Consider the following 23404-nt stretch of genomic DNA (forward strand, 5'->3'; position numbering starts at 1 on the left):
CCCCAAGGCTCTGGGGATTCCCCAGGGCCCCACCAGCAGCGGGGGCGGGGCCCCTCTCCCAGCTGACTGCTGTGAACTGGCAGGTCTGTCCATCAGCACTTCCAAGGGGGCTGCTGATGAAATGGCATCAGTGGGGCCCCAGGAAGGATGAGGTGGCGAGGGCCATGGCTACAGAGAGACCATCAGGGGTCTATGTGGGGACAGGGAGAGCTCAGAGGGTGCAAGAGCTCAAATTTGATCTTCAGCACTGCACCCCCCACCTCCACCCCTGGGGGCCCCGGGCCCCAAGCACAGCTGGGGAGGCTGACAGATGTCTGATTGGCTACAAGCAGAGCCATGTGCAGGCAGCAGGGGCTGGGGTCCATGCAGCCCCCCTTGTGTTCTATCACCTACCCCAGGGCTACCCATGTGCTCTATTACCTATCACTGACCCCAGGGTCTCTCACGTGCTCTATCACCTACCCCAGGCCCTCCCACATGCCTATATCCTACCTCAGGGCCTCCCATGTGCCCTATCACCTACCCCAGGGCCCCCCACGTGCCCCATCATCAATCACTGACCCTCACCTGTGCTCAATTACTGACCCCAGGCACCTCCTTTCAGAGCCAGGGAAGGTAGTTTGCACCTGGAGATGGATCCAAGCCCTGCTTTCTGCTGCCCCCTGCCCTGGTGCCCCCCCAGCTGCCCCTGACCACCCGGGAAGGAGAGGGGACAGTGAGGGATGTAGCTGTCAGGAAACGGACTGGCTGGGCCACCTCCAGGGGAGACAGAAGTTCTGGGGTGACCACAAAAGGCCCCAGGACTTGGGCCTGAGACAAGTGTACAGCAGGCAGGGCACTTGCCTTGCACGCACCTGACCTGGGTTCGATCCCGGCATCCCATACGGTCCCGAGCCCTGCTGGGAGAGATCCCTGAGTGCAGAGCCAAGAGCAAGCCCTGAGCAGCGCCAGGGGTGACCCCAAAGCAAACAAACAAAGGGCCCCAGGACACCCAGGGGAGGGCCCACCGCCCCGGGCCGGCCCCACCCCGCCTTCCAAGAATAAACACTCGGGGCCACTGGGTTTTCTCCAAACATATATTTACCCTCCCAGACCTTTGCAAGCACCGTTGCCAGAACCCCTGGAATGTGTGGCCGCGGCACCCGCCCTAGGCCTTTGAGACCAGGCCCCGCACGGCCTTGGCGATGGCGTCCTTGTCGATGCCGAACATGGCCAGCAGCTCCGCCGGCTTCCCGCTGCGCGGCACCTGGCTCACGGCCAGGCGGGTGACGGTGACACCAGGCTCGCCCACCACGGCGGAGCACACGGCCTCGCCGATGCCACCTGGCAGAGGAAGGGGAGTCAGTGAGAGAGCTTCAGGGGGCAGGGCGGGGCCTGAGCAGCCACCCCCGAGACAGGGAGGGGAGCGCTGGGTATTTCTTTGGGGGTCACACACGGTGATGCTCAGGGGTTAGCCCTGGCTCTGCACTCAGGCATCACTCCTGGCGGTGCTCGGGGGACTAACTGGGATTCCGGGGATGGAACCCTGCTGCATGCAAGACAAACACCGACTTGCTGTACTGTTGTTCCAGCCTCTGGATCTTATTTTTTTTGTTTTGTTTTTGGGTCACACCCAGCGATGCACAGGGGTTACTCCTGGCTCATGCACTCAGGAATTACTCCTGGTGGTACTCGGGGGACCATATGGGATGCTGGGATTTGAACCCGGGTCGGCTGTGTGCAAAGCAAACGCCCTAACCCACTGTACTATTGCTCCAGCCCCTCTGGATCTTATTTTTTCTTTTTAAAGAGGGGAGCCCTTGGAGTGATAGCATAGCGGGTAGGGCGTTTGCCTTGCACACGGCTGACCTGGGTTCTATTCCCAGCATCCCATATGGTCCCTCGAGCACTGCCAGGAGTAATTGCTGAGTGTAGAGCTAGGAGTAACCCCTGAGCATTGCCGGGTGTGACCCAAAAAAGCGAAAAAAGAGGGGAGCCTTCCCAGTAGGAGAGGGGGCTAACCGGGGAGAGGAGGCGGTGAAGCTCGCAGCCTTGCATGGGCCTGGCAGACGCCCCACAGGCCTGAATCTCTAACACCAGCCTGGGTGGGGACCCGAACCTACTCCCTCCTCCTCTCGAAGGCACCATGCTCTCTCAGCTGGGCACTCGGAGTCCGGCCCCTCCCTCGGCCCCACACACCTGCCCCCGGCAGGCTGCTGAGGACACCCCACCCGAGGGGCCGCACCTTCGTAGTAGTGGTCCTCCACCGTGAGGATTCGGCCCTTGGTGGCGCGGGCGCTCTCGAGAATGAGCTTCTTGTCCAGGGGCTTGATGGTGAAGGGGTCCAGCACGCGGATGTTGATCTTCTCTGGAGGGGAAGAAGGACGGGCGTGCCAGAGGGTTAGGGGGTAGATGCTGGGGGTCTGCTCCCGTCCCCCCGTGTGCTGGACGTCATGAGCACCAGCACACAGCCCAGCTGCGGTCTGTCCCTGGCCTGGGCAGGGCCCCTGGTCTGCTCAGGCCTGCAGCTGGGCTCCAGTTGGCCAGCCCCAGGGGCCCACCGCCTCCCCTGCTCAGTCCTGGGCCACCTCCTCCCCTGCTCAGTCCGGGCCCACTGCTTCCCCTGCTCAGGGCTGGCCCACCTCCTCCCCTGCTCACGGCTGGCCCACCTCCTCCCCTGCTCACGGCTGGCCCACTGCCTCCCCTGCTCAGTCCTGGCCCACCGCCTCCCCTGCTCAGTGCTGGCCCATCTCCTCCCCTACTCAGTCCTGGCCCACCTCCTCCCCTGCTCAGGGCTGGCCCACTGCCTCCCCTGCTCAGTCCTGGCCCACCACTCCCTCCAGGACTTGCCTGGCTCCTGCTCTCGGGGGCCACCAGAGCAGGTCCCACCCCACCCTGCCAGAATGTGCCAAGGGTCTGCCAGAATGAGCAAGGAGACAAATGGCACGACCCTCCCTGCAGCATGAAGGGAGGGCCAGCAGGGGCCGTGGTCAGAAAGGCCAAAGCCAGGGCTGTGGCCAGCTGTCAGGCCTGCTTCACGCTAGCCCGCCTCGCCCTCCCCACGCCTAGCTCCCCGCCTTCCTGCCGCTGCCCCCACTCCTCAGAGCTGCTCCTCTGCCCCATCACATCAGAGCTGCAACTCAGGACCTTCAGCCCTTCCAGGGGCCAGCACAGCGCGGCTAGACGGGGATACGTCTGGGCCGCTGGCCCGGCCACCTGGCGGCGGTGACTCCCGCCCACCCCCAGGACAGGCAGCCGGTAGGCGCGGCCCAGCCTCAGGACAGCCCTAAGAAGGAATCGAGGCCCCCCCCCCAAGGAACCACCCAGACCAGCCGTGTGGGGACTGCGGCTCCCGCGCCCACGGTCTGGCCCCGCGGCTGGGCGCCCTCCGGGTTCAGGAGGGAGCCGTGCCCAACACGGCGCCCGGAAGCCCACCTGTCTTCAGCATCTCGGCAGCGGCCAGCGCCTCGTGCAGAGTCACTCCGGCACCGATCACAGTCACCTGGTCATCCTTGTTCTTCAGGACCACCTGGGGGCGGCGGGAGGGCGTGGTGAGGCTCAGGGCACCCGGGGACTCGGGGGGCGCGCGCCGGCCCCAGGGGCAGCCCCCGCACTGACCTTGGCCTGGCCGACACGGAACTCCTCGTTGTTGTTGTAGATGATGGCGTTCTCCGGGCGGCTGGTGCGGATGAAGCAGATGCCCTGGCAGAGTGCACGGGGCGAGGGGGTGAGGACACGCCTGCCCGAGAGCCCAGGGACCTCGGCCAGCGTCCTCTGGAGGGACCATGACCTTGGACCGGACCCCCAGCCCACCCACCAGAACCCAGCAGGGCCTGTGGAAACGAGGGGGCTCTTGTTCTTCGCGCACATGCGCGTGCATGCGCACGTGTGTGTGTGTGTGTGTGTGTGTGTGTGTGTGTGTAGCTCATATGTGTATGTAGCTCAGGGTGTGTGTGTAGCTCAGGGATTCCAAAGGGCGGTGCGTTTTGTGTGTGTGTGTGTGTGTGTGTGTGTGTGTGTGTGTGTCTCGGGGATCCCAAAGGGCGTTGCGGTGCGTAGTGCTGGGGACTCAGTTCACGACCACATGCCCACCAGCGGGCACTTCTACCATGCAGCCACTTGAGGTGCCCAGTGGGCCGCTGCGCTGCTCCTCCTGCTCCCCGCTGAGCCACGCGGCGCCCCTCCTGGCCCCAGCCAGAGCGAGCCCCGCCCGGGGCCCGGGGACCAACCTTCGTGTTGGCGGCCAGCTCCACGGCCTTCTCCGTGGACACGCCATCGCTCGGGTAGAAGACGGTGGCCCCGGGGATGGAGCGGAACATGGCCAGGTCCTCCAGCGCCATCTGCGAGGGCCCGTCTTCCCCTGGGCCGGGAGAGGATGGAGGAGGGGTGAGCCCCGCCCCGGGGAATGGAGCCGGCCCTCCCCGCCCAGACCCCGTGCTCACCGATGGACACGCCGCAGTGCGAGCCGCACAGGTTGATGTTGCTGTCGGAGATGGCGGCCATGCGGATCTGGTCGAAGGCGCGCGTGAAGAAGGCGGCGAAGGTGCTGCAGAAGGGGACGGTCCTGTTGCGTGTGGCGCAGCCCACGGCGATGCTCACCTGGGGGTGACAATGGGGACCCTGTCACGCCCGCGTCCCCGCCCACTGCACCCACACAGCCACCCACCCACGCACCGCCTGCTTCCACCTGAAGTGCCCGTCCTCACGTCTCGGGAATGAGAGACCCTGAAGCAATAAGCAAACACCCCCCTGCTCCCCGAAGAGCCCCCCAAGGTGCTGGCCAGCAGGGCAGCTCGGAGCCTAGTGCCCACTGGAACCCTCCCCCTACCACCAATCATACCCACACCCACACACGCATGCACATACGCATGCACATACGCATGCACACACATGAACGCTCTGCCAGTTGCCTGGGCCCTCCAACTACTGAGCTGAGAGCCTCGGGAGCACCTAAGTGGGCAACGCAGTGGGCAATGGAGCGGAGGCTCCCTGGAGGGGGCTGGAGAGCACCTGGGGCCTCCAGGCTGGGGTTGGGGGGAGCAGGAACACGGTCCTCGTCTCCCAGCCCAGAGTTCCCACACCCCGTGTCTCCCTGGGGTGAGCTGAGGGCCAGGGGGCGGCCGCTCCATCCCTGGTTCCGGGTCCCTCGGGCCTCTGCCCACCAGCTGGACCGCGCGGCCGCCCCGCCCCCGCACGCACCATGTTCTGCTCGGCGATGTAGCACTCGATGAAGCGGGAGGGGTGCTCCTTCTTGAAGAGGTCGGAGAAGGTGGAGTTCTTCGTGTCCCCGTCCAGGGCGATGATGTGCTCGCTGGCGTGGCCCAGCTTGGCCAGTGCCTGCCCGTACGCCTTGCGGGTGGCGATCTGGGGGGGAGGGGGGTGTACAGCTGAGGTCGCTTGGGGGAGGGAGAGGAGGGAGAAGGGTGGACAGAAGCAGCCCACGGAGACTGACTGCCATGATCACCGGGGCTCCGCAGCCTCCCGTGATGGGTGTGTGGGCCCACCACCACACCAGGGCAGCCCCCCAGGGCAGACATGGGGCAGTCCCGAGCTCGGGATAAGGGGGCCTGAATGGACCAGGGACCCTGGGCGTTGGCCCCCTTGCTGTGTGGCTATGGGCAAGTCGCTGACCCTCCCTGAGCCCTGCGAGTCAGCCCAGAGCTGGATGGCGCCCACTGAGGAAGGAAACAGCCCCCGGGAAGCCCAGCTACGCCTTGGAGCAGCGCGGCGGGCCCCGTTTGCGTACCTTGTCCCCGACTTTGTAGCTGGGCGGGGTGGGCATGCGGATGTTCGCAATGTTCACGGAGGGCGCGTCCTCCTGGGGCGGCGTGGCCAGGATCTTCTTCTTGCTCTGGATCTGGCTGAAGATCTCCTGGATGGTCTGTTCCGCCATGTTCTTGGGCAGGGGCTTCCCGTGCCAGGCCTCCTTGTCTTCGACCCCTGGGGGTGAGACAGAGGCGTCCGGCGTGAGGCCAGTGCCCGGGTCAGGGACCCCGTTCACCCACAGCCGGCCTCATGCCCTCCGATGGTGGCCGTGTCCCAGAGTCTCTCCCCGATGTCCGCCCAACCCGGAAGGCTCCCAGGGGCAGGGGGATGGCCACAACATGTGGCCCAGCCAACCCCTCAGCCCCACCACTGCAGATCCTCCCAAAGAGCAGGCATGCCCCGACAACCTGCAGTCCCAGCGCTCAAGGGGTGAGGCCCTGCCTGGCCCTGGAACCCAGAGCCACACCTGGGAGCCGGGACTGTCTACACTAACACCTGGGAGCTGGGACTGTCTACACTAACACTGGGAGCCGGGACCGTTCACATTAACACTGGGAGCTGGGATTGTCTACACTAACTCCTGGGAGCCAGGACCGTCTACACTAACACCAGGAGCTGGGATTGTCTACACTAACACTGGGAGCCGGGACCGTCCACACTAACACCGGGAGCCAGGACCGTCTACACTAACACCTGGGAGCTGGAACCGTCCACACTAACACCGGAGCTGGAACTGTTTACACTAACATCTGGGAGCTGGAACTGTCCACACTAACACCAGGAGCTGGAACTGTCTACACTAACACGGGGAGCTGGGACCCCCTACACTAACACCCGGGAGCTGGGACTCTAGGACTAACCACACGGTGCCAGGTGTGCAGACTCTCCCGCCCTGCAGGCCTCGTCACACCATCTATCCGGGGGGCCTCACTTGAGGGGGCCCCAGGTTCCCCCAGGGGCGTCTGGGCAAGCCGCCCTTCAGCTCGGGGCGGGCCCTGGAGCAGACAAAGTGCGCGCAGATGGGGAGGTCTCAGGTGTCCCTTCTCCCTCCCTCCGGGCTGCCCCTGCCCCACCCTTCCCTCTCCTCCACACGGCCCTGGCTCCGCCACGCTGACCGCTGAGCCGCCCCGGGGTGGGCACAGACCTGAGATGCCCCGGCCCTTGAAGGTCTTGGCGATGATGGCGGTCGGCTGGTGCTTGGCCTGGCCGAAGGCCTTGCAGAGCTCCTCCACGCTGTGCCCGTCCACGATGATGGCGTGCCAGCTGGGAACAGAGCGCGGGGGGCAGGGTCCGTCAGGGGTCCCCCGAGAGCCCACCCGCCCCCACCACACAGGGGTGAGGAGCCTGGACAGCCCCAGGCCAGCCTGGGGTCTGGCGTCTCTGTCCTCCACTTCCCGCCTTCCGGGGAACTGAGGGACAAACCCTCGCCCTGCCCTGGCTGTCACTCCGCTGGGAGCCGCGCAGGGGAGGACTGTGGCTCTGGGCGGCTTCCACTCAGGGGCGCTGCGGAGCCACGCCCGGTGGGGTTCAGGGGCCACTCCTGCCCGGTACGGGGGTGCTCGGGGCCCGGAGACCAACCTGCGTCTCCCCACAAGCAGAGCAAGTGCTCCCGCCCACTGAGCAGTCGCCTGGCCCCGGGGACGCAGTCTGTGCTGACGGTCCCCCCGTCCGTGCTCAGGACCATCAGCTACGAACCCCGCTCTGCGGCCCCGCGGCCCCACTACCTTTGGGCCCAGAATCGCTCAGAGAATGAGCCACTGTCGAGCTTAGGGGGGGTGCTGGGGTGGGCAACCTTTCAGGGCAACCCCTTTGGGGGACTCCCTGGGGGGTCCCCACAGCCCCACGGAGCAGGCGCCTTGGGGGCCCCGACAGGGTCCCAGGGAATGGTGAGCCGAGCGCTGGAGTTCCCCAGGGAGGAAGGAGGGCGCAGGGGCCTGCCCTGTCTGCCTCCACCTCCACCTGCTGGGGGCCAGCCCAGGGGCCTGGGGTCCCAGAGCCTAGGTCACCCAGGCCCCGCCTTCTGCAGCCGGAGTCCAGGGAAGCCCCCTCTGATGGCCACCGGGGTCTGTCTGCAATCTCCCCGGGAGGAACCTCAGATCCCCCCTCCCCACCGGGGCTGGCCCACTTCTACTCCCCAGGCTGGTGGGGCTGGGCAGGAGGGGCCGCCCAGATGGCCTCAGCCCCCGAAGGTCCCTGTCCCTCAGCCTCCGAGAACCGCAGGTCAGCGGGGAGGGGCCCTGTGCCCTGCCCGCGTGCGAGACCCCCACGGTCTGCCCTGCACGCACCCAAAGGCCTCGCAGCGCTTCTGGTAGACGTCCACCTGGTGCTGCAGCGGGGCGGGATCGCTCTGGCCCAGGCGGTTGATGTCCAGGATGGCGACAAGGTTGTCCAGCTTGTAGATGCCTGCGAAGGCCATGGCCTCCCACACGGAGCCCTCCGACAGCTCCCCGTCACCCAGCATGCAGTAGACACGGTAGCTGCAGGGGGCACAGGGAGGTCAGTCACCTGTGCCAGCCCGCAGCTCCCAGCATCAGGGCCCTGGGGGGTCACGGCAGGGCCCGCTACACAAAGGCAAACAGGGATGAGGGTGGGCGGCTGGCAGGACCGTGAGTGCCCACTGCGGGGGCCAGGGGGGTACTGTGCTACACCCCCGGAGCAGGAATGCTGAGTGGCCCTGGGGACCGGGACAGGTGGCCCAGATGCATCTAGGGGGAGGCCCCAGGGGGAAGGACGTGAGCCAGGGCTGGGGCTGGGACAGGCCCCCCTCCCAGGGCGGCCCCTGCCTGAGCCTGGCCCTTCTCCCGGCCAGGGGTCAATTGAGAGCACTGACAGGGGGATTACCGGGAGGGGAGTCACTGAGGGGTGCTGAGGGACAGCAGGCCGGGCTGCAACCACAAGCCCCTTCCCTTCCCCTCCCTTGGGAGGCACGGGGTCCCTCCCCCAGGCAAGCGCTCGGAGCAGAGGGCAAGGCTTAGGCCCAAGACTCGGTAGTGGGGGAGATTCGCTGTTGGCCCCTGGCGAGGCTGGGGTCTGCAGGGCTGGGGGGCCACTCGGCAGCAAGGCCAAGGTTGGGGGTGCTGGAGCAGAGGTGGGAGAGCAGGACTGGGCCGGAGCACAGGTCTCAGGGGTCCCCCACCCCAGCCCCGTGGGGAAGGTTGGCTGCCTGCCCAGTCCCACCCACTACAGGGAATGCCAGGAACGTGTCCTGGGGTCCCTATGGGCTCCCCTGCCTGAAGCCGTTAGGTTTAGGGGGGCTGAAATACCCATTTAGGAGTAACCCGGACCAAAGGGGCCCTGAAGGAGGGCAAGTGCCCGCAGCAGCTGCCTGGGGGTTTCAACACACACAGGCCACACGGCACCGCACAGAACCTGCGGGTTGTTTGGTTTGGGGCCTGGCAGTGTGTGTGTGGGGACCATGCGGTACTAGGGTCCAGGTCCAGAGCCCCCGCCTGCGAAGCCTGTGTGTGCTCCAGCCCTTGCAGCCACCTCCCTGGCATCATGCAAGCTGGCTCAGGACAGAGGCTGGCACAGGAAAATGCTCAGATGTTTAATCCTAAAGAATTTGGTACGGGGGGCTGGATCTATAGCACAGCGGGTAGGGTGTTTGCCTTGCACACGGCCGACCCAGGTTCAATTCCCAGCATCCCATACGGTCCCCCGAGTACCTCGAGGAGTAATTCCTGAGTGCAGAGCCAGGAGTAACCCCTGTGCATCGCCAAGTGTGACCCAAAAAGCAAAAAAAAAAAAAAAAAAAAAAATCGGGTACGGGGGCTGGAGCGACAGTACAGTGGGGAGGGGGTTTGCCTTGCATATGGTCAACCTGGGTTTGATCCCCAGCACCTCATAAGGTCCCCTGAGTGCCACCAGGAGTGATTCCTGAATGGAGAGAACTGCTGGGTGTGGCCTCCTGCCTAAAAAAACCCAACCCACCCCCAGTAAAGAAACGGTTCTGTAAGACTGTGTAAATGTTAGCAGCACAGATTGTCAGTTTTACTCTCACTCTGAAGAAGAGGAAATAGAGCATGTTGTTGGCACTATCTAAACTGGAGGAGGCTGGCGAGAAAGTGTTTTGTTCCTTCTAATACTTTGGTCTATTTCAAACAAATAGGTATTTTATAGCAAAAAGACAAAAACAAAAAACAAAACCACCTGAAAGAAAGGTGGAGGAGCCAGTGGTGCGGCCAGCAGCTCTCCGCTGGGGCGGGGACAGCCTGGAGCAGCCTGTGGGCTCTCCGATCGCCACCCCGGGGAGCCTGGCACAGCCTGATAATCCCCTGGCATCCGGCCATGCCCAGCTGCCGGGCAGCTGGAGCAACCAGCCCTTCTCACTGGGGGCCGCGACCCTCCCCAGTCCCCAGGAGCCATGGGAATGAGGAACCTACAGCTCTGCTGCTGGGGCAAATACTCCAGCATCACGCACCCCCACCACCCCCAGGCTTGTTCCACACCCCGGGGAGCTGCTCGGCCACAAGGGAAAGTAGCTGCTCTGTCCGGCCAGTGATGACAGCGGGGGCCCTCCCCACTGCCTCCCTCCTCCTCCATCCTGCAGTGCTGACTCCAGGCATTCCTGTGGGCCCAGCCTGCACCCAGCCGGCCCAGCCCCCAGCCCTGCCTGCACCCAGCCGGCCCACTCCCCAGCCCTGCCTGCACCCAGCCAGCCCAGCCTGCTCCCAACTGCTCCAGGTGTCGCCTCAGCCCGGCTCCCGAGACCTCAGCTATTGGCCACCACCAATGTCCATGGCTGCCCTCTGGCTCCGGCTGCTTCTGTCGTGGTGTGGACTGTCAGGGGCCAGCCACCGGCTGTGGGCTGGGCTCTTGCTAGGACTTACTTCCCAGAGGAGCCCTGACCACAATGAAACCCGCTCAAGACCCCAACACTGCACAGAGAATCTAAGGGCTGACTGCCGAGGCTGACTGGCCCCTCCCACCAGAGACCCCCGTCCTGAGGCCCAGTCTGCACCAAGCAGAGCCCGGGGGTGGAACTGCTGCAGCAGCAAGCCCCGCCCCCGGCTCAGAACGCCCACCCACCCTAGCAGGCCCAAACCGGTCCAGAGAGTGTTTCTCGGCCAGCTGAGCGGGAAAGCTGGGATGCCCAGAATGCTCCAGAACAGACAGGGCTAAGAACAAAGAACTCGGGGCTGGCCTCACCCCCGGCCCAACTCTGTGCTCCCCGGCCCATGTCTTCATCTGAGGGGGCTGTGGGAGACTGGCTTCGGGACCAGGCTCGGGGGTGTCAGGCATGTAGGTCAGACAAGGTTGGGGACCGCCCCCCCCTCTCCCCTCCCTGGCAGGGGCTGGTGGGGGTGGGTGCGCAGGTTACCTGGCTTTGTCGAAGTACTTGCCCGTGTAGGCCATCCCGCAAGCAGCACCCAGGCCCTGGCCCAGCGAGCCAGTGGCCACGTCGGTGAAAGCTTGTTTCTGTCAAAACAGGAGGCGGGTCACTCACGGGGACAGACAGGGACGCAGCGTGTCCCCCAATCTCCTCCCCGGACTCGTGGCTTCCGGACTAGAAGTGTAGGCCGGGGCCGGCAGAGGCCTGAGCACCCGGGGACATGCCCGTGCCCCCCAGGCTGCAGGACTCGGGGGCGTGCTCTGAAGCCCCCTCAGCAGCAGCAGTGGCGGTGGGGGGAACTCGGCGTGAGCCTGTCTGGGCCACATGCCCTCAGCCTCCAGCTGCGGCGGCCACAACTCGCACGGTGGCCAGAGGAGTCATAACAAAGCCAGCAGCACCGGCCGCTGGGAGCCAAGACTTGGGGTGACCATGTTTGCCTTTATGGGGGCTCTTGAACTCAGGGTCCCGGGGGCAGAACCTCCCAGGGGTACCTTCTGGCTGTGCGGACTTGAACACACACACACACACACACACACACACACACACACACACACACACACACACACACACACACACACACACACACACACACACACACACACACACACACACACACACACACACACACCCTCCACATTCTGGCTATGTGGAATTGAACACACCCACACCCACACACATACACCCCCGACCCCCACCCCGCCCTAGCCCTAGCCCTGATGGGTGACAGGGAGTGTGGCAACCCAGGAGCAGCGAATATCCAAGGGATTAGCACCCCAAGGAGAAAACGGGGTCACCAGCTTCCGCTGCATCCATCTCATTACTTCCCAGTGAGCCCCGTCTGGCTCAGGAGGCCCCACAAGGAAGAAGCCGGGCATTTAGTGGTGGAGGGGAGGCTCCCTGCAGCCCACCCTGATCCCCGCTGACCAGACCCTGAAAGGGTCCAGCGGCAGCACCACAGTTGGGGGCCTCTGTGTGCCCAGAAGCCCCCCAGGTCCTTCCTTCCTCCCTCACAGCCCCGCCCCGCCTTTCAACACTCCCACCCCACCCGCACCCCACAGGCCTTGGGTAACAGGAAGTGGACAGGGGCTGGGGAGGGGCTCTTACAGGGACGGGGTGTCCGTCTAAGTCGGAGTTGATCTTCCTCAGGTTCAGCAGTTCTCCCTCGGGCAGGAAGCCGGCCTCAGCCCACACGGCGTACAGGATGGGCGCCGCATGGCCCTGCGGGGGGGGGGGGACAGGGGAGGTGGGTCAGGGGAAAGGTGGGGGCTCCCTCAGCACCGAAGACCAGGGCGTCAGAGCCAGAAGCGACTGGAGGTCACTGCCCTTTCGTTCTCCCTGGACCAGCAGCCCAGGGCCACTGGCCGCTGGACAGGTGCTGGGAGCAGCTGTGGTCAGCCCGTGCCAGAGCCCGGCAGGCGGCCGGCCGGCCTGATCCCTGCTCCCTGGCACTGAGCGAGCTTGGACAGACTTCTGAGCGCCAAGGCCTCTCCCGGGGACCCAAGGCCGGGAGCCTGGCAGGGGGCCAGGAACCACAGGATCTGTGGCACGGTGTGTGGCTCTGACTCTCCCGTGTGTATCTATGGGGCCCGGGGAGCCCCCGAGAGCCAGTGATGGCCTTGGGACACCGGCTCAGCCTGATACACACAGCAAGTCCCGAAGCTGCACCCCAGGCCCGACACTCGTCCCGCCCGCCCAAGCTTAAAAACGGATGATTCACCCCCTGTGTTTTTCCGCCGCTGCCCGGGGAGGGGCAGGGCTCAGCCAGCACCCCTTCATCCCCCGGGGCCGCAGGTCGGCGGTGGGCGGGCTGACTCCTACCTTGGACAGCACGAAGCGGTCGTTGTGAGGGTTGCGGGGATCCTGGGCCTTGTAGCGCATGGTGTGGAAGAAGAGGACAGCCATGATCTCGGCAGCACTGCAGCAGGATGTGGGGTGGCTGTGGCCGGGAGAGAGACAGACGCCTGGGTCAGGGCCCCTGGCCCTGGCCCGAGTGCAGGGACCTGGTGGCAGTCCCCGCGGGTAGTCACGACCCGGCTTTTCCGGAAGCCATATACCCCTGCTCCCGGGATGGGGGTACCCAGGGTCACAGAGTGTCACGGCTCGGGGCCCAGGGCAGCCGGGGGGTCTGAGACGGCAGTGACCCTCAGGGCCACAGCGGGTGGTGGGCAGACTTGCTTCCCACCTCTCGGCTCTGAGCAGGACCCAGGCATCCCGGGGGGACTCGGCCCACTCAGCAGGGCCCCCCCGCAGCTCCTGGGCTGAGCCACCGTGACCCTCTCTCTCCCTGCAGGCTCCATTGTGGAGGTGGGCATCTGCAAACTGGACCCTGGCTCCTTCGAGCCTCATGGCCCAAGTCGGGCCCGTGTTCAAAAGGACCTTCTGAGGGGTGCTGGAGCCAGACCCTGGGCGCAGAGCTTGCCGGGCCAGGTGCGCTGGCTCATCTCCTACAAAGGCATGTTTCCACAGAAGCACAGATTCCTTCTGCCCGTGGACAGGAGCCCTCTGTCCTTGGGGGAGGGGGTGCACGTGCCGAGGGGTCCCCGACTCTTGTTCTACTAATTGTTCTTAAGCTTCCAAGGCAAAGGAAGTGAGTGGCCCCAGGGCCAGCCTGGACCACATCGAACAGAGGTGGCTTGCTGAGGCCGTCCGAGCTTCCCGGGGCTTGTCCAGGCCTCAACCGAATCTCGAACCTTCTGATCGCCGACTCCATGCGGCCTCTGGGGCCGCCAAGGCCCTTTCACCCCGAAACACCCACGGGCCACATGCAGCAGCGCGTTCACGAGAGCTTGGCGCCTCCCCCAGTCCTCGGCTCCACTTACCCCACCCCCCACCCCTGCCACCCCCCAGCAGGTTAGGGGTGAGTCACTCCCAGCACAGACACATTCATTAGTAGAGAAATCCAGAGCGGTCCATGCCTGTTTAGTAGCCACACCCCCGGCACACGAGCACCTCAATACTTAGCCGTGTCTATGGACTCCTGGTCGGGGAAAGACACTAGACCTGGAAGAGGGAGGTGAGCAGACGTCAACGAGAAGCCTCGGCCCACCGGGCATGGCCCCGAGTCACCCTGCAGCGGGAGTCCCAGCACCCCGCAACTGGACCACTGCTGCGGACCCCAGGGGCAGCGGGCACCACCACCAGAGCTCAGCTTCAAAGCCGCCATCTAGGGCTGGACGGAGAGTACGGCGGGCAGGGCGCGGGCCTTGCATGTGGCCGGCTGGGATGCGGCCCCCCAGGACGCTACATGGTCCCCCAAGCCCACCGGGAGTAATCCCGGAGTGCAGAGCCAGGAGTCACCGCTGAGCACCTGGGTGTTCCCCCACCCAGCCACGCCAGAAAAAAACAAATCGAGACCCTGTGGGCCAGAGCTAGGACCATGGTAGGGCGCCAGCCTTCCATGGAGCTGACCTGAGTTCGATCCCTGCCACCACATTGCTGGTTGCCAGGACGAGCCCCCAGCCATGCCAGGAAGACCCCAAAACCTAAACCTCCTCACAGCGCCCCCTCAAAGCCAAGATCCTGTGCCGAGACCTGGTATCAGGGGTGAAGGCATGTGCATGCGCGCTGCCCGTCACAGTTCAGCCCCCTGCACCGCATGGTCCCCCCACGGCTGCTAAGGTGGCCCAGGTAATGGCCGAGACCGCAGGGCCCGAGCACCAGCACATCCCTGGGCCTTTGTAGTGGACCTTGGTCCACTTGGCCAAGAACAGTCAGGGGCAGCGCCAGGGTCCCGGAGCACCGCCCTGGAGGCCTCCCTACGGAAAGAAATCAGAACCCCAAAGTCGCAACGCTGTCAAAGAGCAGAAGGATGTGGCACGGAGGGGGATGAGGAGGGAGGGAGCCCCCGCTGCCCGGTCCACCCCACCGGGGACAGACGTCAGGGCGCACGCACTGGCACACATGGCAGGCGCGTGCCCAGGCCGGCTGAGTGGGGGAGGGGGGGCGGCCAGCTGTGAGGAGCACAGCTTGCACAGTAGCCGGGCTGTGGCCGCCACCTGCCCCGCCAGGCCCGTGAGGTGACGTTTCGTTCCCGCCCCGTTTAGGCCAGGCCGTCATCCTGCTGGCCCCGTCTCCATCCCTGCCGCTGGGAACAGAGTAAGGGAGCCCAAGGGGCCAGCGGTGCTTCCAGGGACGCTCCTCTGCTGAGGAGGGGGGAGGGCTCATGCCATCGAGCTGGGTGACGCAGGCCAGGCTCCACTACAGGACGAACAGGCTGACCAGGGGTGCCAGGCACTCTGACAGCCTTGGCGAGATGAGCCATGGTGCTTCAGCATACAGAGAAGATCCCCGTGAAGAGCACCGGCCAGGGGACGGGAGAGACAGGGCAGCGGGCACGGCGTTTGCCTTGTAGCCAAGCCAGGTTTCGATCCCTGGCACCTCACCAGTCTCTTGCACCCTGCCAGGAGTGATCGTTGAGAGCGCAGAGCCAGGAATAAGCCCTGAACAATGCCAGGTGTGGTAAAAAAAGAGAGAAAAGAAAAAGACAGACATTATCCAAAGCTGGGGGGGACATGAATGGAAAATCAATAGCTAAGATCCACTAGCAAAGTTGGAAAAAGAAGAAAAGCTCAAAGGAAAGAGGAAGATCAACATGTGAAATTGGAAGTAAATATGAATTTAAATAAACCAGGGGTTGAAAAGAGAGCCAAAAATCTAAGGAATGCAGGGTTGGAGCGATAGCACAATGGGTAGGGTGTTTGCCTTGCACACAGCCAACTCGGGTTCGATTCCCAACATCCCATATGGTGCACTGAGCACTGCCAGGAAAAAAAATCTAAGGACTGTCTAATAAGGCAGGATCTCGAAAAAGAAGGGGTAAGAAGGTGGAAAGAAGGGGCCTAGGAACGGGGCTGGAGTTATAGCACAGCGGCAGGGCGTTTGCCTTGCACACGGCCGACCCAGGTTCGATTCCCAGCATCCCATATGGTCCCCTCAGCACTGCCAGGAGTAATTCCTGAGTGCAGAGCCAGGAGTAACCCCTGTGCATCGCTAGGTGTGACCCAAAAAGCAAAAAAAAAAAAAAAAAAAAAAAAGAAAGAAAAAAAAAAAGAAGGGGCATAGGAGCGTGTGATAGAGGGGCTGAGAGATAATACGGCTGGTATGGCCGTGCATGTGGCCCATCTGGGTTCCATTCCTCAGCATCGTGTCTGCCTTGCCTGCGGCCGACCCGTGTTCGATTCCCAGCATCCCATATGGTCCCCTGAACATTGTCAGGGGTAATTCCTGAGTGCATGAGCCAGGAGTAACCCCTGTGCATCGCCATGTGTGACCCAAAAAAGAAAAAAAAAAGTGACAGGGCTGGAGTGAGAGTAGCGAGGGTTGAGGTGCTGGTGTCGCAAGCTGAGCGCCTCCGCCCCACCCAACTGGGGCAGAAGACTCCCAACAACCAGCTGCAAACACACCGGGAAAGAGAAAACGGGAAACAACCGCGTGCCCAGGAGGACTCAGGAAGAAAGGGAAGCCCCGCACCCCTGAACTCTCACCAACCATGTGGGGACGGGGCTCTGCCCGGGACCTGCTGGGGCAGCCGGTCAGCTTAGGAGCAGCCTCGGGGGTCGCCACGGCACAAGGCACCCTGCAGAGTCCAGGGGCAGCACTTCCAGAGAGCAGGGGGGGCTGCCCAGGGCTGCAGAAAGCCCCGCGACAGCCCAGTGATGCCTGCGGGTGGGATAAGGGCCCACTACCCAGAACACGCACGGTACGAACACAGTCACTTACTCTCCTGGTGGTGCTCGGCGGAACCTCGTGTGGTGCCAGGGAGTGAGCCTGGGTCAGCCATGTGCAAGGAGAGTGCCCTGCCTGCCGTACTATTTCCCGGGCCCACACTGCCCTTTGTGGCATCTCCCTGGCCCTCTGTCTTTCCTGATGGGCCCAAATGCCTGAGCTGGGTTCTGCCTGGAAGAACTCTTTATAGCCCGGAGACAGTTTTATGCCAACCTCTGCACCATGTCACCTCCTCCAAGAAGTCCTACCTGACCAGACTATCTCAGTAAGGTCTCCTCATTCATGCTTGCTGCTGCTGCCACTGCTGGCCGCTGGCCTTCTCTCCTGCTGTAACCTGAGCTCGGGAAGGGCACTCAGAGCCCGTGGGTGCCTCACCCAATGCTCCCTGTACAGTAAGCGGAACCAGACATGATGAGGGTCAGGTTTCCTGCACCTGCAGAATATTCCTGTTTGGGATGATTTGATAGAAATGTCAAAAAAATATTTCCCGTAAGATTAACAGCGGGTAGGGCATTTGCCTTGCACGCGGCCGACTCGGGTTTGATTCTTTCGTCCCTCTCAGAGAGCCCGAAAAGCTATCCGTGGTGTATTTGATATGCCAAAATCAGTAACAACAAGTCTCACAATGGAGACGTTACTGGTGCCCGCTCGAGCAAATCAATGAGCAACGGGATGACAGTGATGACAGAGAGTGAAGATTAACTACGGTAGTGGCACCCTCAGACTCAAACAACAGCTTCCCGGACCAGCAAACAGGAGTTCTCCACGTGTGGGCAGGGCACAAGCCTCAGGGGTCTGTTTCAAGGGTCTGGCACAGTGTATAGAAAGTGGCAACTCTCAGTAAGTATTGGCTCTGACTATATCAGACTACGTCCACACTATTCTTTTTTTTTTTTTTAAAGAAGACTTCTTTTGGTTTTAGGGCCACACTCAGCAGTGCTCAGGGCTTATTCCTGGCTCTGCCTGCAGGACTCGCTCCTGGCAGGCTCTGGGGACCAAATACGATGCCAGGGATAGAAGCTGGGTGAGCCGCACACAAGGCAAGCACCTTATACACTGAGCAATCTCTCCAGCCCCAAGTCTGTTCCTCACCTCGAGGGAAGGGAAATAACTCGCCCAAGGACAAACTGGTGAGCGGAGGATAGAACACAGCACTCAGCAGCTTTTGCTAGCGGCCTGCTAATGCCCGCCAGGCCCCCATGAATGCCCCCACCCCACGATCCAGGGCAGGGAGGCCAGGCCTGGAGACCTCGCGCTGCTCTGGAAGAGGATGAGGGGAAATTCAGGGGCCGCTCAGAAGCTGGGCACCGGGGCAAGGGGCAGTCCTAGCTTCGGTGGGGTCCCCTCCCAGAGGCTTTCTATAAACCCCCTTGGATGGAAGTTGCTAAGTTAACTAACTGAGCTCAACTCTCAAAGTGTTGGTATGCAAATTACCCCTCAGTTACAAAATTACAAAATTCCTGTCTGGGTTTGTTTGGAGGTTACACACACAGATGCCCTGGAGCCTACACCTGCCCCATGGGGCCCTGGCCACACAGAGCAGGGGCTCCGCCCTTTGATTTGACATCAGTGCACACCACCAGGGGCTCACACTTGAATGTAGCTTAAGTAGCACAAGTTACAGTTGAAGTCAGTATGTCAGGTGTGTTCAGTATAGGCTACACTGAACTCTAAAAAGGACTGGCATTAAAAGGAGAAGGAGGGGGCTGGAGTGATAGCACAGCGGGTAGGGTGTTTGCCTTGCATTCGCCGACCCGGGTTTGATTCCCAGCATCCCATATGGTCCCCTGAGCACTGCCAGGAGTAATTCCTGAGTGTAGAGCCAGGACTGACCCCTGTGCATTGCTGGGTGTGACCCAAAAAGGAAAAAAAAAAAGAAGAGGTGAGCAGAGAGAGAGTACTGGGGTTAAGGCACGTGGCCTTGCATGTGGCCAACCCCAGTTCCTCGCTGGCACCATATACGGTCCCCTTGAACACAGCCAAGTACGCCTACCCCCTGCCCCCCAAATACATAAGCTTTTTTTTTCAAAAAAAAAAAAGGTGTGTGGGGGGGCAGAGTAATAGTGCCGTGTGTAGGACGCTTGCCTTGCACACAGCTGACACAAGTTCAATCCCTGGCACCCCAGATGGTTCTCTGAGCAGAGCCGGGAGTGATCCCTGAGCACAGTGCCAGGAGTGATTCCTGAGCACAGAGCCAGGAGTGAGCCCTGAGCACTGCCGGGTGTGGCCCCCAAACAAACACAAACAAATAAACAAATGGGTCGGAGGTCGCCAGCCCCCACTGAGTGGCGTCCACGAGCATCGCCATCCCGGGTGTGCAGAGTCTGCGGGAGGACCCGGCGGGGCAATAAGGAAGCTCCTGACTCGGCAGGATCAGGGTCTGTGGCAGAGGCAAAGTGCAGGTGTCCAAGGGGCGGTCAGGGTCCGGGGAAGCCACATGAACACGTCAGCCTGGGGCTGGAGCGTTAGCATAGCAGGCAGGGCGTTTGCACGTGGCCGACCCGGTTCGAGTCCCAGCATCCCACATGGTCCCCATGAGCACCGCGAGGAGTGATTCCCGAGTGCACAGCCAGGATTAAGTCAGCTTGGTGTGACCCAAAAAGAAAAAAAAAAAATAGAACACGTCAGCCTGACCCTCCCTCGGGGCCAGGCCGGGTTCTCAGCTGCCCCTCAGCCCTGTGGAGGTCAGGGGGTTGGGCAAACAGTCTCCCCGGGAGTCAGTCAGCGAGCACGACGGCGCATTGTGCAATGCTGCGGCCAGGCAATCCAACGGCCACCCAGGCTGGGGGGCCACGCGGGGTCACAGCTGGGGTCACAGCCAGGCTGCCACAGGCATCTCCTGTCATGCCAAGTCTCCCAGGTCACAGGGGCACAGCCCCTCAGCCCTGGGGAGGGGGAACCTCAGAGCAGGCCCACAGCCGAGAGCCCCAGTCTGAAAACAACCCGTCAGAGACGGGCCCACCAGCCACGCCAGGAGACCCCCCTGCTTCCTGAGGCCCCCTGAGGCCCCTCTCCCATGCTGGACGATGCAGTGTGGCCCCTGCGCTGGGAGAACTTGACTGACTGCCAGACTGACCACACCCCCCCGGGAAGTTCCTCACAGGGGAAGCAGGTGTCTCTCTCCACACACCTGAGTGAGCTGGGGGGGCCCTGGCTGCTGCCCACCCCAGCCACCTCGCCCTCGGGGGGAGGCCACCAACAATGAGCCTCTGTGTGCCTGTCCTTCCTCGCCAGGCCCAGCCCCCGAGAGGTCAGTGTCCTCTGTGCGGCCCACGGACATGGGGCACCAGAAAGGCCGGAAGCCACTGAGCCAGCCTGACCCCCTTGGGCCCTCCCTGACGGGTGTCCAGTCCAGCCACGGAAGGGCTTCACCAAGTGGAAGCCCCTCCCTGGCCCCTCCCTGTGGCTAGGCGAGGGCCCCAGCACCCAGCCTCCACTTGAGGGAGGCTCGGCGCCGCCCCATCTTGCCTTCCTTTACTACTTCTGGGCACACGGGCCTCCTGGCACACCTCTTTCACATTCCTCTGTGCCAGGGCTGCCCGGCAAGGTCACTTCCTCCACCGAACTCTCTCTTCCCCGTGTCTTCCCCGCAGCAAGCACAGCCCACCAGGTCCCGAGTCGCCCCGAGGCCAGGGCACTGCACCACGCCGAGCTGTCCCCCCCACCCCCCAGGGCACTCTGTGGCATCACGGTGGAAACACACCCCCACTCTCACTTGCCACACACAGTCTGTTTCTACAGGGATCAGGGCACTGGCCTTGCACGTGAGCAGCCCGGTTAGATGCCCGGCACTGCAGACAGACCCAGGAACGGCCAGGAGTGGTCCCCGAGCACAGCCAGGCGTGGGCCCCTCCCGACCCCCCAAAACAAACACGAGCCAGGAGACCCAAGACCCTTCTTCCCCGGAGCCCCTCCTGCAGTTTCAAATATTATTTCGTGTTCTTTCAAACTGCGATTCATCCCTGCACCTGCCGGTCCCCTTCCCAGTTCCTCTCCACTCTCGGGCCTGCGTGGCCCTCCTGCCTCAGGCATCTTTCCTGGGAGCAACTGTGCACATGGGCCACCCCCACTCCTGCTCTGCCCCAGCGCCCAAGGTGGCCAAGCCACAGAACCAAAGACTCGGTTTTCGGGTTTATAAAACGGGAGTGGAAGAGGCTGTCTGTAGGGCTATGTTCAGGATGCAGGACATGCTGCTAGGGATGAAGGCTGTTGTCACAGGGGGTCCCTACCAGGCGCCTTGGAGACTCGCGGATCTGCAGGTCACCAGACCCCAGAGGGCCTGCTGTCCGCATATACAGGGCTCAGTAAGGCTCTGTGGGGCAAACGACCCCTGATATGGCCAAGGGACGTCATCCTTTCACACCGGGCACCTAATGCAAGGTGTGTAGACCGACTCCGCGGGGGGCTGGGGGCGGGGGCTGTGACTCCCCAGTCAATGGGGTCAAGTGGATATAAACCACAAGAGTCAGTCCAGAGGGTGCCTGGGGGTGGGTGGGAGGGAAGAGCGCAGCCAGAAGAGGGTCTATCCCTTCTGAGAACTGGGTTTCTTTTTCCTTTTCCTTCTCAGAGCTGACTTCTATATCACACTGTGCAAGACAGGGGGGCTGGGGGTTCTCACCGACTTGGGGTACGACCCACACATCTAAAAGGCACAAACAGGGCGCATGGGCTCTTCCACAGACCCAAACCAAACTTTTTTTTCTTTTTAATATGTTTTTTAAAATAGCCTCACCGTGAGATAGACCATGACAAGGCTGTTCACGGAAACCAGATTTACGTATTAACAGGATACATTCTGTATGGGGCTGGCCACAGGTCGGCCTGTCTTTGCTGGGAGGGCGATTTGAATGGAATGAAACCGCTCCTGGGAACCACACCTCCCCCTCTGAGCCCTCGGTGTCCTCCCACCCCCCACCCCCAGCCCTCGGCACCTGCTCCCGAACCAAGGGGACCCCTTGCACTCAGTTTCCTGGGACCCCCACAACCTCCCGTGGGCCGAGAGGTTCCCATTTTACAGGCCAGAGAACGGGTTTCCGGCAACTAGCTCACAGGCTGGGACCCTCTCGGCGTCCCCCGGACCCCCAGCCCCCAGTGGCCACTGTCCGCGTCCCGGGACACCTTCCAGGAGGCTCCTCGGGCTCGGCACGCGGCCCTTCGCCCCACCTTCGGGGCCAGCGGGAGGGCAGGGAAAGGGCGTTGGGGGATGGGCGCGCGGCCGGCCTGCTCGGGGACCTCATCCCGGACGGGTCGCGGGGTCGCGGGGCCGTGTGGGCCTCCTCGCCCCTCCCCGCCCGCCGGGGGCCCGGACCCGCACACACGTGGCCGCCGTCCCCTGCACTCCCCGCACCCCAGGCGGGCTCGCTCGGCGCCGGGCCGGTCCCCACACCTGCGAGCCCCTTGCCCGGCGCGCTCTGGTCGGGCGGCTCGGGCTCCGGCTCCAGTGCTCGCCGAGCCGAGCCAGAGTCAACAGCTGGGGGGAGGGGAGGGCGCGCGGGAAACGTGGAGCGTCAGTTTCCCCCGGCCGCGAACCGGCCTGCGCGGCAGGCACCCACGGGGGGGGGGGCCCGGCAGCGGGGGGGGGTGCGCGGGCGCGGGGTCTGCTCTGCGCGGCGGCCCCGGCGACCCTAGCGCCCGGGGGCGCCGCAACGGCAGGCGCGGGCCGCGGGCCGCGGTGGGGAGCCCGGGCCGGGCGCGGGGAGCCGGGCCCGCGCGCGCGCCCCCGCCCCGCCGCCGGCCCCGCGCGCGCACTCACCCCGAGCCCGCCGCCGTGGTGGCCTGGATGGAGCTGATGCGCAGGCGGTTGGCCGTGTCCTTCAGGGCCTGCAGCTTCTGCTGGTCCGGCTTGTGGTAGCCCTCCATGGCGCGGCCGGGAGCGGGAGGATGCGGAGACGCGGGCGGCGCGGACACGCTCGGGCGGCGGCAGGCGGCGGCCCAGGCGCGGCGCCGCGCGCGGGCGCGTTAAGACCCGCGGGGCCCCGCCCGGGGAGGCGGGGCGGGGCGGGGCGGGGCGGGGCGCCCGCATCACCCCAGCCCCGCGTCGCCGCGCGCCCCGCCCCCGCCCCGCCCCTCCCTGCGCCCCGCGGCCCCCGCCCGGGAAACTGAGGCCGCCCCGGGGCTCTGTCCTGGCTGCCCGCACTGCCCCGCCTCTTCCCTCTTCCCCGGGCCTTATCCTCCCGGTTCGATGCGCGGCTCAAGTTTGCCGGCGCGCTCGCGTCTTCGGGGCAGGTGGCTGCCTCCCTCCCTCCCTCTCTCTAGCCCTGGGTCATTTCCCTCTCTCTAGCCCTGGAAGTTCCTTGGTCATCCCATGGCACAGACAAGCAAATCCAGCCTGGTTCATGCAGGTGCCCGGGCTTTGGAGCTCTGGGCTCTGGCCCAGCCTTGTCTGCACAGCCCATCCCCAAGGGAGAGAGAGCCCAGGACCTGGAAGAAGTTCAGGAATTATGGAAAAGTATAACCTCAGTAAGAATGTGTGTGTGTGTGTGTGTGTGTGTGAGAGAGAGAGAGAGAGAGAGAGAGACAGACAGACAGACAGACAGACAGACAGACACAGAGACAGAGACAGAATTACAGGTCAGATGTGATCCAAAAACTTAAACAAAAAAG

General features: G+C 63.5%; 1 protein-coding gene across 1 annotated transcript; it reads right to left on the reverse strand.

Annotated features, from left to right (window-relative positions):
* Positions 1-1058: 1058 nt before the first annotated feature.
* TKT (transketolase) lies at positions 1059-22774 on the reverse strand. The gene is made up of 14 exons (XM_055136899.1): positions 22554-22774; positions 12896-13013; positions 12182-12295; positions 11066-11163; positions 8031-8222; positions 6890-7008; positions 5726-5919; positions 5179-5343; positions 4422-4578; positions 4209-4339; positions 3598-3681; positions 3415-3508; positions 2225-2347; positions 1059-1323 (listed from the first exon to the last, which is right to left on the reverse strand). The coding sequence occupies exons 1-14, from the start codon at positions 22658-22660 to the stop codon at positions 1148-1150; spliced, it is 1872 nt and encodes a 623-aa protein (XP_054992874.1). The 5' UTR covers positions 22661-22774; the 3' UTR covers positions 1059-1147.
* Between the last annotated feature and the right edge of the window lie 630 nt (positions 22775-23404).

This window comes from Sorex araneus, chromosome 4 (assembly GCF_027595985.1).
Source record: "Sorex araneus isolate mSorAra2 chromosome 4, mSorAra2.pri, whole genome shotgun sequence".
Lineage (NCBI taxonomy): Eukaryota > Metazoa > Chordata > Mammalia > Eulipotyphla > Soricidae > Sorex > Sorex araneus.

Excerpts from the sequence above, each read along its gene's own strand:
- TKT (XM_055136899.1), bottom strand. The coding sequence starts at position 22,660 with ATGGAGGGCTACCACAAGCCGGACCAGCAGAAGCTGCAGGCCCTGAAG. Across the intron at positions 5,920-6,889 it reads CAAGGGCCGGGGCATCTCAG|GGGTCGAAGACAAGGAGGCC; the intron begins GTCTGTGCCCAC and ends TCTCACCCCCAG. Across the intron at positions 5,344-5,725 it reads GCTACAAAGTCGGGGACAAG|ATCGCCACCCGCAAGGCGTA; the intron begins GTACGCAAACGG and ends CCTCCCCCCCAG.